Below are 19,214 nucleotides of genomic sequence, written 5' to 3'. Positions count from 1 at the left end.
GGGGGGGGGGAGGGGAGGGAGAGGGAGAGAGAAAGAAACAGTTGGGGAGAGGGTAAGTTCTTCCTTTCCTATTCAGTAATTGCCACTCTCATATTAATGATGCAAATGAGACCAGGTATTCATCTCCTTGGTGACAGTTAGTCCTTAAGAAAAAAATATCTCTGAGGAGTCTTCCCCGAGGACATGCTGTGAAGTAGGGAGGTAAGAAAAATGGAGGGGACCTCTAAGCACTCAGTCACACATGGCTTCAGAAATTCTAGGACCTTAGACACCAGAGGCTAGCAAGTAGAAGATGAGGGTTTGGACAAGAAGTAACACAAATATAGGAATGATACAATTAAGGAAATGACTAGAGTTGCAGGAAACTAAAGAGAGAGCCAATCAGAGGATCTTCCTAAAGGAGACAACTGCATATGGTTTTGTGTATGCATGGATGTGTAATGAAAAGGTCATTCTTCAGGATGACCATCCGCCTTGTGTTTGGAGACAGGGTCTTCTTCCATTGGCTAGGAGCTTGTTGATCAGGCCAGGTTGGCTAGCCAGTGAGCCCCAGTGTTTGCCTCTCTATGCCTTCTCAGCACTGGGATTACAAATTTGTGCCAACACTCTTGGCTTCTTTGTGGATGTTTGGACTCAAATATTGGTCCTTATGCTTGTGTGGTATTTTGCTGAGTAAGCTTTTTCCTCAGTCCTGCCATATATTTTCAAGTCTTTTTAAAAAATGACTATAATGATTTTGTAATACTTAAAGAAATGTTAAAACTAGAAGCAGTCACTATTCATATTTTATGATGGAATAAACTGGCAGTAACTAGACTTGTATTGAGTCACTGAATAAACATCTTGTTGCTAATGGCTACTGGAGTGACAAATATAACACCTCAGAGCTTTTATTTTATTTCGTTAGTTTTTCAACACAGGGTTTTCCTATGAGGCCATGGCTGTCCTGGAATTTGCTCTGTAGACTAGGCTGTCCTAGACTGCTTCCTGAGTGCTGGGATTAAATATGTGAAGCACCTCCACCCAGCTCTCCTCAGTTCCTTTGTGACAGTAAGTCTTGCAAAGCAACTGTCATCTTTTTATTGGTGTGTTCTGAGGCAGGGTTTTCCTACCAGCCCTCGCTGACCTACAACTTTCTAAGTAGATGAGGCTGGGCTGGAATTCACACATATCCCTTTGCCTCTGCCTTCCAAGTGCTGGGATTAAAGGTGGATCAGGATGGCCAGTTCTATTTGCTACCTTTTTATCTATACAAGTATATTTATACTTACCTATATAAGTGTATGTATACTTAGTAGAAGCTCTAATTTAATTAATTTTTGTTTGCCTAAAAAACATGCTGATTTCTTTGAGGACTTGAGAGAAAGAGAGGGCATGAAGCTTGGCTATATACTGAAGTCTGCAGAAGAAATGCATGCTATGAAATATTTATGGTGCTTGTAGCAAAAAGAATACTCCAAGCCTTGAAGTATTTGAGACATGTTGGCAGCAGTCAGAACTGCAAGCAGATAGAGCATCACGACACGACTGAAAGCAGAAGAGCAGCTGGAAGAGCACAAATGGTCCATCTCACCTGGTGCTCTTGGTGGGACTGGTGGGGCTGTCCATGCAGCACTGTGGCAACGGCCCGCTGAAATCTGGCGGATGTTTTTCCCTTGCAGAACTGTTACCAGGGTTGGTTCTCGAACATGGTTGGTGTGGCCTAGGCCAAGCTAAGAATAAAAAAAAAACAAATGCACAGAGATTGAAGAAGCAGAAGGCAAGCCAATGAAATCTATTAACATCTGAGTCATGCATCAAAATCAATAATGAATAAACTCAACCTGGTGTGGTGGCGCATGCCTTTAATCCCAGCACTTGGGTGGCAGAGGCAGGTGGATTTCTGAGTTCGAGGCCAGCCTGGTCTACAAAGTGAGTTTCAGGACAGCCAGGACTATACAGAGAAACCCTGTCTGGAAAAAACAAAAACAAACAAACAAACAAACAAACAAATGAATAAATTCTGATTTCTCTATTACAGTAGTAGTCCTTATAAGTTTAGACTGTCCCCTAAAAGCAAGGGGCAACAGGACCAGTCATCTTACAGATTAGTCTTAACAACTGGTCACACTCTTGAATTCTTGGAAGAGGTATCTTGGGAAGGGCAGGAGTTCTTGTTAAGTGAAAAAAGAAGGCTCTCCAGAACTCTTACTTAAAACACATTGGTTTCTGGGTAACATACATAGATATAGAATATACATGGCTCCAATTCTCTGCTCTTAGCAGCAGCAGTCAAGTGTTCACCATCAAGGAAAATTTTATCAAAACCTAACCAGGGAATTCCCCAAAGCCTCTTCACCATTAATCCTCCTTTCATCAAGATCACCGCAACCACAACTTCCTGACCTGCTGATGCAGTCATGAGGAGAATGTGAATGATCTGCTGATGCAGTCATGAGGAGAATGTAAATGCTCACCAAAACGACTCTGAATAAGAGACCTTGAACATCAGTGTCTCTGATCTGAGATTAGGGGAGGAAATGAGGATGGCTCTGCTTGTGGGCTGAAAACCACTGTAGAAGCACCAGTCTCAGACATCTCCTACCAACGTCTCTCTTCCATATACAGATAGACAGAAGGACCAAGGACACAGACCTGAAGTCTTTTCACATTCTCTTCATTTTCATTCCTGCCCTTACTCCTGTGACTACAGGGGATGATAAGATTTCTTGCACAAGCAAAGGATTCTCTGAACACTAATATTTTAAAATACAAAGACACTCTTACAAATAAACAACATTGTCAGATTTCTAGAGTACGCAAGAGCAGCAAATATGCCATTTACCTGCCCTTCTGAATTGCTACCCCAGGCATAAACATCTCCAGTTGATGCCAAAGCAAGTGTGTGTTCAGCTCCAACAGCCACATCTTCAATGACCACTCCAGCCAGGACAGGGATTTGTTGGGGTCGATTATGATTACGAGCACGTCCTTCAGGCAAGCCTATCAATCGGTCTGGAAGAATAGCAAGAGGAAGTGTTATAGATGGCACCCTGAAGTTTGTGTTCTGTAAGAAACCATTAACTTCTTGCCTTAGAATGGCAATCATGCAGGACCCTGATATAGCTGTCTCTTGTGAGGCTATGCCAGTGCCTGGCAAATACAGAAGTGGATGCTCACAGTCAGCTATTGGATGGAACACAGGGCCCCTAATGAAAGAGCTAGAGAAAATACCCAAGGAGCTGAAGGGGTCTGCAACACTATAGGAGGAACAACAATATGAACTAACCAGTACCCCCAGAGATATATCTCTAGTTGTATATGTAGCAGAGGATGGCCTAGTCGGCCATCAATGGGAGGAGAGGCCCTTGGTCTTGGGTAGATCATATGCCCCAGTACAGGGGAATGCCAGGGCCAGGAAGTGGGAGTGGGTGGGTTGGGCAGCAGGGTTGGGGGAGGGTATAGGGAGCTTTGGGGATAGCATTTGAAATGTAAATGAAGAAAATATCTAATAAAAAAAAGTGTTTTAACACACACAAAAGAATGACAATCATGTACACAACATGGTGCAAAAATCTGGTATTCCAGCAAAATACACTAAATTTTAAGTAACAAGTCTGAGGCTATTCCTGTATGAAATGTTGGTCTTTTTCTTTATATAGAAAATTAAAACTAAAGTCAGTAAGTCAAGCCAAGAGGTTTTTCAATACTCTCATATTAAAAGGACTGACACATGTTCAACAAGGCCTTCAAGTTTCTTGTGTTCTTAAAAAGAATGACATTCAACCTATTTTAGCTCAAATTTCTATCCCACCTCTCTCTTTGCCCTTGTTGCCCAATAACCTCCAGGCCCATTAGCATGGCATCTGACATTTGACCTCAATCTGTACAGCTGCCCTAAAACTTCCCCTCAAAACCTTGAGTTGACTCCTGTCTGGTTGCTGCAGTGGCCTCTCAGATTCTGGCCATAATAATCATGACACATAATTGTCTGAAAATATGGTCTGAGCTCTCCCAGGTCCCTGGAGACTCTTCACTATTCTTGCTAATATTCTATTCAAAATCTTCTGTGCTAACATTCCCTAGAATTCTACTCTGTTCTTCACTCTACAAGTTTTCTGGGATTCTTAAATCAATGACTAAAGTTCAACCTATTACCACTGTGTATTCAGTATCCTAACCTAGATATGCCTACCGAATCCCTTTGGAGTCCCAGATACAAATTCCCAATGACCTGTTGGAGATCTCCATACATATATCTAGAACAGAAGTCCCTATATGGTGGCTATGATTTGGACATAAAATGGTCCTAAAAGCTTATGTGTTGAAGCTATGGATCCACACTAAGTGCTACTGAGAGGATGCTAATTTCATCAATGGATTCTTCCACAGCTGAATGGAAGTAGTATCACTGGAGGAGTATCATTGTTTTTTTTTTCTTTTATTTATTTATTTATTTATTTATTTATTTATTTATTTATTTAAAAATATTATTTTCATTTTATGTACAGGTTTGAGTGCCTGCACGTATGTCTGGTGCCCATGAAGACTGGAGGAGCGTGTTGAATGCCCTGGAATCAGAGTAGAGATGGTTGTGAACCACATGGGGTGCATGCTTGGAACCAAAGGCAGGCTCTCTAAAAAAGCACCAAGTGCTATTACCCACTGAGTCATCTTTCCAGACCTTTATTTATTTTCTGCTGCCTCTTCTTCTCCTCCTCTTGTGTGTGTGTGCACACATACAAGCCAAACTGTATATGTAAAGGCTAGATTATTTTTCCTTTTCCACGTGTGAATTCTGTAATGGAACTCAGGTCTTATGCTCGGGAGCAAGTGTCTTTATACAGGGCGGCATCTTGCCAGACTGGAGGCATGTGTTGGAAGGATTATCTTGTCTCTAACCTTTTCCCCTTTCTCTGCCTCATATCTATCACACGGTGACTAACTTTGTTCAGCCATTCTCTTCTCTCAAGAGAATCTGTTTCTTCATGAACCCAGGAGCAATGGGACCATAAAAACTACGCGTTGATTCTCGGCATCTGTGAAACAGAACTACACACGGATCCCACTGCATCCATAAACAACCACCTTTCTTCCATTCTGTCAGCCCTTGTCATACCACGGAAAAGGCAAACTCACACAATGACTACAGCAAGCTCCTTCCCTCCTGAGCCAGCTCTTTCCTTACTCAGAGGACTCAGTGCTCTCAAGAGAGAAACTCGAGTCACAGTTGACTTCATCTCTCACACTGCCCTCACACAGCTCTCCATCTTTACAGCCTGACAGCAGCAGAGAGGAGGAGGTAGAGCTCTTGTCAGCCATTCTTTCAGCAAGGGTGAAGGCTCTCACTTGAGAGTTAATGGAGAGGAATTTGTCCCTGAAAACAAACTCATCAAATAGGAGCACAGAGTAGCAAGAAAACAAGGGTAATGTGTTAGACACCACTCAGAACTCTGTATAAACCTAGAAGGCAAACATTTTATAATATACATGCATAGAAAGTAATGTAGGTGGGAAGATATCTTACCTTGACCAAAAGTATACACATGACCATCTTTAGTCAAAGCCACAGAAAACTGAGTTCCACAAGCAACCTTTTTAATTCCAATTCCACAGAGAACATCAACTTTCTGTGAAATAAAAGTATAAAGTGTACGTTTGAAGGGGGGGAAAAAACGAACAAACAAGCAAAAAATCTCTTAAACTTTCCTACTGGCATTTATAACATCAAATACTGTCATCAATAAAAAGGGCAATTGTTACTGATTTGTTTTAAGCAAATCATATTCCTAGAGACTATTTTCCCCTACTGCTGTGGTCAGTAACTGTGTGAGAGAGAATGCAAGTGTCAGGAAGTCTGGCTAATGTCCTTGGGAACCCTTGAAGTGGAAGCATTCCACTGAGTAACAGAAACCAAAGAAAACCATGACCTTTAAAAACAACATTGCAAGATCCTGTGAGACCACAAGCAGCTTCCCGTCAGTTTGCTTTGCTTTTAGCTTTCCCAGGTGGTCACAGCTGTCTTCTACATTCCCCACAAATGAAGTTGACGTTGTCTGCTTTTTTGCACCCCTATTGAATATTCATCAAAGCAACTATTAACATGTCACAGACTATATATGATAGTAAACTGAAGTTGAAAACAAAGTTATAAATCATGTCATGCTATTTAAATATGTAAGGAAATTAAATATATAAGGAAAACCCATGCAGCAAGGCTGCACAGGAGGTCTGCAGAACGAAGAAACCTAAAATGTGAAGTACAGTTCCTAGTTAATTTTATAAGCACTTATTTTTCTATATATTTTTGAAAGATGCACAATTCATTGGCAACATGCTGAAACAGTAGCTGCAGGCTACTCTGCCCATGGGTCCCTCCCATAAGGACCTGGGAGGTGCCTCTTCTTTACATGGGACACAGTCATACAGACTTAGTATCTGCAGAGACCAAAGTTTATCCTTGTGGGATGTTTACATCCATTTAACCTTAGTAATGGTTTTTTAAAAGTCATGATCTAGAGTGTTGGATATTTGAGAATAAGCAAATGAAGGCCTTAAGCCTTCATTATAAATTATAAAAATGTCCAAGCTAAAGTACTTCCAATGTAAAAGAGGTACTGATATAAGCAAAACCTAATTTCTGTTGTATAAAAACTGATATTCAAGGCATAACTGACCTGAGGAGAAGACTTTGCTGTGGAATTTCCTAGGCCCAGTTTACCATAGTCTCCATCTCCAAAGGCCCACACCATGGAGCCATCTGCTGACACTGCCAAGGTGTGGTTCAGCCCACAGGCCACCTGTAGGAACATGGAGGGCTCAGTGAGCAGATCTGCTCACCTCTCACAAGCTGTTTCCACGTTTCTCTCTTCTTAACTGAAAAATTTTATGTGTTGTTTCCCAAGATTTTTCCTGGTTTTGGTAATGGCTTTGAAGGTTAACCCAAACACATCAAGTACAATTCCCAAGACCCCTAAATAATTCTTTTTTTCAAAGAAAAATCCTTCAAGCATCTGTAGCTAACTAAGAGCATAAAAGTAGAAAAGTCATATACCTCAGAAATACTCATTTACAACAGAGGCTGTCTCAGCCATGACATAGGGAAGTATTGAGAAACACTTTCAATGTCTTTATGCAGATGGAAAAATCTAGTTATACAACTCAACATTGACACACAGGAACAACAAGAAAGTTGTACTGTGTAAAGGCAGTTTTGTGTTGGTGTTGCTGCTTCTGTTTGCTTGCTTGTTTGAGATGCGATGCTGATAAATAGGCTAAGCTTGAACTCTATCTAGATCTGCCTGCTTTGGCTTTTCAAATGTTGGTATTATAGGTATGTGCCACCACACCAAGCTTTTAAAAAAACTTTATATAGCAAGTTGTTGGTAGTAATTTATGGATGGTATTTTGTTGTTGTTGTTGTTGTTTTTGTTTTGTTTTTTTTTTTTAAACAGTCACATCCAAAAATTAGGGGACAAAAATGTGAATTTTTCACATTGGGAAAAAGTCATGAAATTATGAAGTATGTGAACCAAAAGGTACAGAGGTTAAATGCAACTAGTTAGTTCTGGTCTTTCTGACTGACAGAAGAATATCTAAGTAGAAACAGGAAAGGAAAGAAATTACTATCAACTAAAGCATCATATTGACTTATGCCATGCCTGTCCAATCTGATATCCCTCCAGCGCGGTCACTCTCTCTGGCAGTTTTTTGTTAGAGGTGTTTCCAAGACCCAGACGGCCATAGTCACCATTCCCAAAGGTAAAGAGTTTGCCATCTGATGTTACCACCGCTGAATGCTTGAAGCCACACGACATCTAGGACAGAATCAAGTAGAAAAAAAGTTTGTAAGAAGACAGACTAGGAAAGAAGTCATTCTCTTTTGATTATGAATGCAGCTGACAAGTGAGGAGCAGGTAGTCTGTCCATCTGTCCATCTGTTAACACAGACCTCCTGACCCGCCTAGCAGGTTTAGAAAAACCAAATAGGCCCTGGAACAACTGTCATCACTCTCTTGGCTGTGTACACTGACCGACTAGAGGAAATAAACGAGTGGAAAATTTATAGTAAACTCTGTCATGCTACGTGATTTTACAGTATTATCTTAGATCACTAGCTGATCTCACAGACATGCACACCCCTTTCCAACAAAAAGGAGTTAAATGAAAACTTCCCCACTACCTACCAAGAACTGCAAGGTAGGACCTAATCCTCTAGAGCTTTTTCCAAGAGTATTCAGCATCCTATCTTGGACTACGTCTGCTGGCTTGGAAAAGTTAAGTCCACTCTAATATTAAAACCTGTTTAATTTCTGAAAAGCTCAGTAATGAGCTAAGCCTACATAACCAAAAAATAGTGGATCGCTTATACTACTGCCCATGGAATCTGTTTTTATACTATTCCTGCTAGCTAAACTTTAGAATGTTATTTAATAATACTGTATTTAGATTCAAAGGCAAACATATGAATGTTGTGCCGGACCTGTACCACTTCTTCTCCTTGTAAGGCCTCAATCTGCCTTGGTCGCCGCTGTCTGTCACTGTTTCCATGGCCAAGTTTGCCATAGTCCCCATCTCCCCAGCTAAAGACTTCACCACTTTCTGTCAGGGCCATTGAGTGCCCATCTGAGCCACAGGAAGTCACCAGCTGGGTCACCACAAAACCTAGAAGATAGCAGAAACACAAGAGGTCTCAAATGATAAATGGTCACTCTTGCAGCTGCTAAGAAAATGCCCTAAGATTTGAAAAACATCAAAATGGTACTATAGAATAACAAACTTTTTAGAATTTTGAATCAAATTTATAGACATAACCTTGCGTATCTGGGAGCAACCATGCAAAATGATGAAGAAAAGGAAGGACAGCCATTACAGTCACTAAGACCGATATTCTAGCCACTCTTATAAATGGTCAATCAGGATTATCAAATGTTTCCTTTCACACAGATCTAATGGCGGGCATTCCCATTTTCTACAGTTGCAGAGACTAAGTTGGAAAGTAGTGTGGTCGTTATGCAAGGTTTCAGAGCCAGAGGCCAGAGAGCAGAGAGAGGAACCACGTCTGTGTTCCCCCCTACAATGCAGCATATTCTGACCCAGTTCTGCACAAATCTCCTGTGAACTTACTGGGAGGCCTTAGTAGAAGCATTTACATTCATGAACAAGTATGCTCACCTTACAGCCTGTAGGCCAAATACATCTGAAAATAGCTATGGGTGTGGCCTAACACATTTGCAGAGGATATCATATCACAGTGTTCAAAGGTTGAATGTCGCTTATTGTATCCAAGAGACCCCATAGTGGTTTCTATTGCTTCTTCCTCAAGTGACATAGAACTCTGCCAGATGCCCTTTAAACTCTTTAGCATAGCTGAAGATTTTCATTAAACTATTTTTTATGTTAGTAAAACACACACTTATACACACACATACACAACTACCTAATTATGGTTTAACAGTTTTTAAAAATCTGCTTATAATTTTAAACATTTGGTTTCCTTCAATCTCAAGTACATATATGCTGCCAGATGTTAGCACTCCTTCTTGTGAAATAGCTTAAAATGTGAAAACTAAGGCTGTATACACTACCTAACTAGAACCCATGCAGAAGCAAACTCCATGTGTTCACTGAGTTGGGAAGTTCCAGTGGATGCACACACTCCTACAGTCAGGTCACAGTTTCTAACCTTTCTAAATTCAGGGCAGCCTCACCTTGTAGGGCTGAAATCACAGTCAGCACATGAAGGTCGTCTGAATTTCCTTGCCCTAATCTGCCATAACTTCCTTCCCCACAAGCCAACACTGTCCCATTGGCCTGGATGACAAAGGTACAGTTCTGACCACATATAACCTAGTATAAAACACAAAATTAAAAACATTACCCTCATTTGAATCAGACATAATCAAGATACACTGTGTCCATGCATGAAATTATCTAAGACTACATAAAAACATTACCACTCCATTGCCCTTACTGTTTATCTCTAACATACGGACATTTTAGATGAGCCCATGCACCTGAGGTATCTCTACCAGTTCTTTATTTCCTTTGTACCAAAGTAGAAAAACTGGCCTACATGTAGCTTCCCTATAGCCTTTGACTACTATACTTCTGATTACAATTAAAGCACGTAAGAGTCCCATCTGTGCAGAGTTAAACAAGATAAGAGAAGAAAGAGGAAAGGATGTAGGAAACTACTAAAGTCTGGTGGAGAAAGAGGCAGAAATTGGAGGGGACACACACAGGGAAAAGCAGTGAACTCTGGGATAGCTTTAGGTAGAAGAGAATGCAAGTGAAATGAGTGGCTTCAAGGATGGTTTGGGAATACAGTACCATGCCTAGAAGATGAAGGGAGGTGCATCAATAAAGTCTAGCTAAAGATCCATCATGGTTCCCAAAGAGCACAGTGATTAACATTAGCTCAGCTTCCATATATATACACTGCCCTGGACTAATATATTGTGGCGCTAATTCACTATACTTGGAAGCAAGAAAGTTATAGAAAGTTCTTAATAAAATGTCTTAGGTATAATAAAAGCTTAGAAAGGTTTTATTTGGAGGCTACGTATAAATGAAGTTCTTTAATGATTCACCACAATAGACTAAAAAACTGACAAGACTGAACCCCAAGTAGGTTACTGAAAGCAACTAGAATTCTCACATTTCTTCTCTGTTCTTTACTCTGCTAGTTACCTGTTGGGCTTGTGAGAATGAAGGCGCTATAGCTGGTACCATTACGTTTCTTCCAGCTTCAGCCAGCTGTCCATGCCTGCCAGCACCCCATAAGTAGACATCACATTTACCTCCCAGGTGCCAGTCCTAAAAAACCCATAGGCACCCAAAGTTAGGTTTATCCAGTTGCTCAAACAAATACATACTGAGCACAAGCATGTGACAACTTCTACAGAAAGGACCCAGAAACACATGCATCTACAATCAAAAGGCTGAATGAAATCCACCTCACGGTAATCTTATCTTTACTGACCTCAGGTCTGGAAGTTGCCCAAGACATAATTTGTTCATCCATGCCATTGATCCACTTGCTGTTATCCTGTAAGACAGAGCACACATCAGAAGCAACGATGCTTTGCCAGGACTTGTCTGCTCTGTTACTTTCTAAAGAACATGGTGATATCATGACGTGTCAGGAGGAGTTGTTCTTATTTTCTTGCTATGTTGCTCACATCAGCTGCCTTTAAACTCTTGGGGTCAAAATTCTCTTGGTTTTTCCTTCTAGGAAGTTGGGGTTTAGAGGCATGTGTCATCCCACCCAGCAAGTTTGGTATCATCATAATTTCAAACATGTGTTTTTGCATTCTAATATTGGCTTTTATTATACACACTTTCATTATCACTGTAGCCTAGGTTCAAAGGTAACCATTCGTGTTAACTGAGTACCAAGGGGTGCAAGGCCATGTACAAAATCTACTGCCTCCTTAGATTCTCTGCCTAGTTTAGTGGGTAGGTCTTGTCATTGTTTTGGGCTTCAGTTTCCCTATCTGTAAGATGAAATTAGGCCCAAATCGGGTTCAGAAAGAGCTGTTACACTCTGCTCCACTCTATTCCAGGTTACTGAGTATACTCCTCTCCAGTCTATGATTTGTATATGGACTGTCCTCAGGGGCCTGTGCATGTCAGGCACAACACTATGGAAGACATTTCTTGATTAAAACTTATGTATTCAGATGCTTTTCTTTAATTCATTTATCTGTTTTATGTTATATTTACATTTTTATGTTCAAATGTTTGCATACATAAACCATAACTAAAGTTAGGTCAGGTGCTAGCTTGTATTGGCATTTTATGATCATCACAATTTCTATGGGTAAACACTACCAACTACAGTAAAAAGAAATGACACACTGAATGCTCTTCTGTATTCTCACTTGATGCTGATTACTCTACATTTTAAGAGTGGACTAAATCAGAATTTCTATGTGGCATCAATCTCACAAAATGACCAGAGGAAAACTAAAAATGTGTATGATTAAGGTACTTAGCAAGCACCTACAGACAAAGAAAACAGAAAAGTATGGAACTATGTATGGCATCAACAGATTCAGAAAGGCTCTGTCATCAAGAGACTTGAACAGCCATCCACTAGAAAAGTATAGTCAGCCAGGCGTGGTGGTACACGCCTTTAATCCCAGCACTTGGGAGGCAGAGGCAGGAGGATTTCTGAGTTCGAGGCCAGCCTGGTCTACAAAGTGAGTTCCAGGACAGCCAGGGCTACACAGAGAAACCCTGTCTCAAAAACCAAAGGAAAAAAAAATAAAGAAAAAGGTATATTCAGTCTATCTAAGGGCATGCTGCTAGTCAATGGCACACCAAGCAGCCATGACACAGTCTCCACGACAACCAACAGCAGCTCGCGTTTTGCTTACCATGAGGAGCACTAGCTCATCTTCAGGAACAGGCTCTAGATCTGGGACAGTAAACGACTCTGGAAACTGCGCTCCGTTGGTCAGGGCTTCTGCAGCCTTGATAGTGGTTGAAAAGCACTCTAGCCAGGCCCACTCATTGGGATTCCAGGATGTAGGGTCAGGGAGACAGTTCTGATGGTGTGGTGGCACTGGAGGGTTACACAACAGCTGATCCAGATGAAGTCCCACAGCAAGGGAAGCCAAACATTGCATGTAGGGGCTATGAACAAGCTGGTCACCACAAACTACATGAGGCTAAGAAAAAAACAAAAGAATGCCACATTCAAGAGGAGCCTGTGTCAGATATTCTGAGTAAGCTTATGTTGTGAAAGCTTATGGAACTAGTAAAGAGAATTGTGTATATTCTTTACTCAATTTCCCTAACATCATATATATATACATATGATGTATTATATGATGTATTACATAAAAATAAAACCTTGTATAATCATATCGCATTGATAAAAACTAAGTAACTTATTCTGGTATAACATTAGCTAAACTAGAGCTTTATTTGGTCTTATCACTGATAGCCTTTTTTGTTCCAGAATCTAATATGGGATCATATTAAACTGTGTCTTGTGTATTTTTTCTTGATTATGAACAAAATCACCAGCACCTTATTCCTTTCACATTTCTTCCTTTACCCCAGGAAATCAAAGGTGAATCCCCTTACCGCAGTCTTTAATCATGGCAGAGCAAATCTACCACAGAGACCATGGACATTAAATCCAGGCATATTCTTCAGTTAAATTAACTGTATACAAAGTAAATAAATGATATGAAAAGGAATGTATCAACAGTAAAAGTTTTGGGACCCCAGTTTCATTTCACTCAAGTGACAATGAGGAATGGACTGGAAATCACTGAGCAGCCGCTTGAGGTGTAAGGACTTGACCTCTGCACAGAGCTTCACAGATCTCCCTCACACTTCATGTCCTGGGGCGGTTTGTGGAGGAGATTCAAAGCACTAAGTACTACCGGAGTGAGGGCCATGAGTTACCTTTTCATAGGCATATTGCTCTTGAAGCATCATGGGTAGCCGTTCCAGAAATGCTCTCATGCATGGAGCCATGTTTAATCCCAGAACACCCTGTTGTTTCAGGGCTGTTCTACAGGTTGCTAAAATGTGATTGGCAGAAGCCCATTCTGCTGTGCAATTAACAACCAAGACATCCTGGTGGAAAATAAATTATGCCAGATGATTAATTTGTTTATATAAAAGGTTAAAATCATGCCATCACCACTGAACCTGAGAAATTCTCTCCAGTAATTGGATTAAATACTTTGTCTTTTTACATATTTTAAAATGTCTACAGAAATTTTAAAACATCCTAATATTTGTCTAAGTAAAATGAGTAAATAAAACAATTTTAGAAAGTGTGAACTACCTTAACAGATTTTCTTTAAAAACAGTATCAATTATCTGCCTGTTCTCAGACTTGTAAGACAAGGCATGGAGTATACTTCACATGTCTGACACGACTATAGGAATACTAGCAGAAATAAAAATAGTTGTTTCCTCAGGAACACAATGTAAAATTTCAGAACGGCCCTACTCTATTCTATGCAGCAGGCTTGGTGGCTATTTGTACTGCATAGGGAGCTCACGCTATATTGCCAATCTTAAGAAGAGCCTAGGACTGGTCAGTTTTTATTTGTACTTTTAGTAGTTCTATTCACATATGATTATAGCTTCTTTTAACACTATGTAAGTACATAAAATATAAATCAAACACCACATTGATCTTGATATTTAAATATCACAGCAGACTGGCTAGCATTTTATTAGAATCTTAAATTTCAAAGCCATGATGTATTTTGGATATTTAAATGTCTTTGAATATTTTTTTTACAGAATATCCTTTTGAGACAGTATAATGGTATCAAAAATTATGTGATAAAATCAGAATCTACTTGTGTCTTCCAAGGGAAATAAAAAGGAGGAAAAGTAATCAAGCATTTTCAGCAAGCCCAGGTATAGCAGAAAGGGCATTAGGTAAGAAATGAGCATCCCTGGGTTCTAACTCCCTTCTACCATTAATAGTTGCATTATCTTGGGCAAATAATAATCTTTCAAATAGCAGTCATTCTTCTGTAAGGGGGGAGGGGCTTGGACTGCAACTTCTAAAATGTCTCTATGTCTTAGTCTATGGTTTGGTGTGTCTGCAGTGTTACCTTTGATCTATTTGAGCAGGCAGCTACCCCAACTTCTGGAATCCATACTGTGGTCTGAATAGCTCCAGAGCCTATTACAACAGTTTGCAAGACAGAGCCATCCTAAAATGAGATATATTTATCAAAACTCATTTCTTGACATTAGGCACTATTGCCACAATATCTGTTACTTTACATTCACAAAATATACATTAAAAATTATAACTGAGCTGAATTCAAAAGCTTTCAATTTGTAACCTGCTACCCACTTTTTGCTTTAAACACACTTATCAGAGAGAAACCCAAAGGAGAGAAGACTGGTTCTTTCCCAGTAGATGATTCTATGGGAGCATCTTCACTAGCCAATGAAATATTCTTAGGGTTGGTTGATTTTTATTATACATGATATAACTAATGTAAAATAAAATTTTTTAAAATAAAAAAACAACCTGTGTCCTTACCCTTAAAGACCAAATGTTCATAAGCCCTCCAAGTCCACCAGACACCAAGGCCAAGCCATCAGAACTGAAGGCCACAGTCCGAACAGGTGTGATGTGTCCCCGCAGCTGATAAACACACTTGGCTCCTGCTGATTTTCTATAGCCATCCTATAATTCATTGTTTTGATATGTATTAGTTTAAAATATTTTACAGCTCATCCTTGGAAATTTTACAATTGAGTAGTATGAAGCTAGAGACTGAGGTAGATACTTTCTCCCATAAAGTTGCTTAACTTGATGATTAACAGTAAAGCAGAAACCTGGCTCTGTTTTGATATTTTTAAAAATAACTTTCTGTTCTTTAACAAACAGAAATTACTGTATTTCAAAGTTCCAATATCTGAGACACCAACCCCCCCCCCAAAAAAAAACATGACTTTTGCTTTTTCATGTAATTTTTATTTTCTCACCTAACACTTCTGAACTGCATGTGTTCACTCTATACAAATAGCTTTGCCTACTGTGAGCTGATGGCTCTGTCTGATAACGTCATGCCTCTTGGTCCAAGAATGGAGTTGTGAAATGGGAATTCTGAATGCTTGTGAGAAAACTCCAGAAAAACAAGACAAGAGGCTTGTGACCTCAGTTTCTTCAAAACACAAAATTGTTCTTGGAATGTGTTTTCATGTTCTTCCCAGGTGTAGCAGACGGGAATGAGTTTAATTCAGATTACTCATCACAGCTGGCTTGTTATCTGGCTTCAATGGGAAAACACATTTTTGCCATGTGTGGCTTTATACAAATATACTCGGGTGATTCTTCCTAACCCTTGGAGCATAAATTACCTGATATTCTGAATAAAACTGCTTATTGCATGAGACTTTAGTCTGTCTCACTTTTTAGGCTCCATTACCTGTAGAGTAATTAAACAATATCCAATCAACATATTTGCTCTGCCAGGTTTTAAAGTGAGAAAGCTAAGGCCAGTGCACAAGGCAACTAACTCACTTGGACGAGGAGTAAGCCATATTTACCTTTACTGATCTCATTTCTACTTCTGTGGCACCTTCTTCCTATCATTTAGCTGACTACTCCTTCCCTTAAGACAGATGCTAGTACCAGATACACCCATCTCCCCCAGAGGCCACTAAAGAGAACTTCTTCAAAGGGTGTTTACATCATAGACAAAAGGAAGCTGCAGACTGGTAGTTCAGAGATTCAGTTTAATCAGACACTCAGTTTTGTTTTGTTTTTTAAGAATTGTAAAATGACAATATTAGTATCCGATTATTTAGAGGTTTTTTGTTTGTTTGTTTGTTTTTTGTTTTTTTTTTGAGACAGGGTTTATCTGTGTATCCCCAGCTGTCCTGGAACTCACTTTGTAGACCAGGCTGGCCTCCAACTCAGAAAACCGCCTGCCTCTGCCTCCCAAGTGCTGGGATTAAAGGCGTTACCAATAGGCTTAATTCTAGGGAGGTAACAATCAGCTGTGGCAGCAGCTAAGCACTTTATATCAACACTTAGTTAACCGGGCTAGTAACTGAACTCTGAGTTCGGCAGCAGTAAACAGTTCTGAACACATCATTACCAAAACTAAACGCAAGCACATAGGGGTCCAAGGCGTCTCTGGAGGCGATGCACTTGCATGGCACGAACTTACTGCAGCCTCGGTTCTGACCTGACACTGCATGGTGTTACACCTATGAGGGTTTTGTGAGACACCTTGGTTAAAATTTGAGATTACATGTTATGAATTGTAGTGGTTATTACACACAAAGTTTTCTGTACTTACAAAAATGCAATGGTTTAATTATGAAAAAACAAATTCTTTTTGTATTTTCCTATTGCCATTTCTCAGCAAATATCAAACTAGTGTATCTTTAGGTTATATTGTGTTTGAGTATTTGATTTTAAAATTTGCAGTTTAAGCTACTGAGCAAATTTTCATTAAAAAAAAATCTTTTGGCTAAGGACAGAATTTCCAAAAACTTTGAAATGGTTCTAAATGGTTTTAATACATATTTATGCAAAAGTACTTAGTATTGACAACTATAAAATTGAAAAATTGATCAAATCTAAAAAACACTGAAGACGCTCTTTATCTTTTACTATCAAACACTCAGCTGAGATTCAATTCTTTAATGTAAAAACAAACAAGCACATGTATCCCATAAGTATGTAAATTTGTTTTCCTCTAATAAATGAAAATATCAGATGTATACCAAAGAACGTTCTAAAGTAAATTTCATTATGATTTTTTAATTGATGAATATTTGGTGTTCTCACCTACTTTATGTACCCACACCAGGCTGTGTAAAAGTTTCTTAGAGGAAGAGGGTAAGAGTGGGAAAAGTTGAAGTTTGGTTTGAGATGAATCACATGTGCTTCATGGGGTTTTTGTCTATGCTTTTTCTACTCCATACCTCCTGACTCCCAGATTCATGAGTTTATGTGTCTTGTCTGGATGCCTTTGTAAGTATCAAGCTCTTGATTTTTTTTCTTTCAAAATAATCATTCTGTGCAGGTGAAATTCTGACACTGGCATCAGGTACTCTGGATGGGAACTCCCAGTGTCACTCCACTGTACCAGACTTCACTAAGATTAGTATATCCACAACATCCATTTTACTCATCACCAACATCACCACTCAATATGCATTAAACACCTCACTGTAACCAAAATTACAGGAACTTAGAGAGCACACAATTACAATATTTACACTTCCCTAATGATCATGGCCTTCGGGTATAGGAGTAAATACTTTAGTGAGGAGTTACTGTACTATGGCTTCAGATAAAGTCTTAAACAGCCACACATTACCTGACAATTTGATTCCTGATCCCACCATCCTTCTGAGCTGGTCATACTGGTCTGTGTGGTATCTTGAGGAATACGCCAAACACACACTAAGCCATTTTGACAGCCACTTAAAAATCACAAAAGGAGAACATACCAAGTGAAAAATCTAAAAATCTGTTCTTTATTTCCCTTAGGTAATTTTATGGCCTTATACATTATAAAATTAGTAATAGACACTAAATCAATATTATCGGAAAGTCATACTATTGCCAAGTAATAGTCTACACTACCATAAGAATCAACACACACACAAATGTATAACATACGTGGCCATCAGTAACTGCATCTTGGATCCTTTCCCTGGAAGGCTGCACCAGGCGATGCCATTTACAGTGGATGGATGGCAGAGGGAATGCAGACAGCGCCAGCATCCTGAAACAGGCCCCCAGAGTTTCACATTTTCTTCTTTGGCACATGTCATTAGAATATGGCCTGTTGGGTCCCATTTCATACTAACAAGAGTTTCCTTAAAATTATAGGAAAAAAAAATTAAGAGTAATACTCATTTCACAGTACATACTTTATATTCATTAGTTTATGGATGGTGCTACTAACTCAATTGCATAAAAATTAAGATTTTTATATGAATAAGATAGTTCCACATCATTCCTAATCTTAATCAACTTGACCTTAAATATAGTCTACATTATATGTTACAGTAAAGCTAAATAAATATTAAGTTATATAAATTATGAAAATATAGCTCTGAAAAGATATAGTACCTTTCTTTTGCATGTGTATGTACCGAAATCATTTTACTGACTGGTAATCATTACAATGTGAAAAAGAAGGAAAGACAAAAGGAAAAAAAAGGACCCCTCACCCCCAAATTCGTCAAAATGCTTTTGAGAGCCTAGGGAGTGCTTTATGTTTACATATTTTGATAACTTCTGCTTTTAATTTTTTATAACTTTAAGTTATGCAAATGAGTATCTTGCCTGCATGCATGTCTGCGCACTCTGTGCATACCTGGTGCTTGTAGATGTCAGAAGAGGGCACAAGAACTGCTGGGACTGGAGTAACAGATGGCTGTGAACTGCCATAATAAATACTGGGAACTGAACCTGGGTCCTAAGGGAGCCTAGCCAGTGCTCTTAAACTTTGAACCGTCTGTCTAGCCATCTGTGGTTGTCTTTATAACCCTCCTTCCACATCTCCAAGTCCTGGTTTCATGCATTTGTGTCACTTGCCTGGGTGGCCCTGTAAACACCAGGACTGAAAACATCAGTGGGTGTTCTGGCATTAATGGGGACATAGGGGGGCTGGTGAGATGGCTCAGTGGGTAAGAGCACCCGACTGCTCTTCCGAAGGTCCGGAGTTCAAATCCCAGCAACCACATGGTGGCTCACAACCATC

General features: G+C 39.6%; 1 protein-coding gene across 5 annotated transcripts in view; it reads right to left on the bottom strand.

Annotated features, from left to right (window-relative positions):
* Window positions 1–19,214, bottom strand: part of Herc1 (HECT and RLD domain containing E3 ubiquitin protein ligase family member 1) — a 159,282-nt gene that overhangs the window by 13,608 nt on the left and 126,460 nt on the right. For all 5 annotated transcript variants that reach the window (XM_029481107.1, XM_029481103.1, XM_029481105.1 and 2 more), the window contains exons 56-70: window positions 18,125–18,324; window positions 17,820–17,925; window positions 15,020–15,166; window positions 14,580–14,681; window positions 13,405–13,578; window positions 12,363–12,656; window positions 10,964–11,029; window positions 10,672–10,797; window positions 9,690–9,828; window positions 8,462–8,643; window positions 7,641–7,796; window positions 6,657–6,779; window positions 5,507–5,609; window positions 2,825–2,994; window positions 1,574–1,712 (exon numbers count right to left, since the gene is read on the bottom strand). In XM_029481107.1, the coding sequence (XP_029336967.1) occupies window positions 1,574–1,712; window positions 2,825–2,994; window positions 5,507–5,609; window positions 6,657–6,779; window positions 7,641–7,796; window positions 8,462–8,643; window positions 9,690–9,828; window positions 10,672–10,797; window positions 10,964–11,029; window positions 12,363–12,656; window positions 13,405–13,578; window positions 14,580–14,681; window positions 15,020–15,166; window positions 17,820–17,925; window positions 18,125–18,324 (2,227 nt within the window). The remainder of the gene's footprint in view (window positions 1–1,573; window positions 1,713–2,824; window positions 2,995–5,506; window positions 5,610–6,656; window positions 6,780–7,640; window positions 7,797–8,461; window positions 8,644–9,689; window positions 9,829–10,671; window positions 10,798–10,963; window positions 11,030–12,362; window positions 12,657–13,404; window positions 13,579–14,579; window positions 14,682–15,019; window positions 15,167–17,819; window positions 17,926–18,124; window positions 18,325–19,214) is intronic.

The sequence above is a fragment of the Mus caroli genome, chromosome 9 (genome assembly GCF_900094665.2).
Source record: "Mus caroli chromosome 9, CAROLI_EIJ_v1.1, whole genome shotgun sequence".
Lineage (NCBI taxonomy): Eukaryota > Metazoa > Chordata > Mammalia > Rodentia > Muridae > Mus > Mus caroli.
The sequence above is the reverse complement of the archived record's forward strand: the minus strand, read 5'-3'. Positions and strand labels throughout refer to the sequence as shown.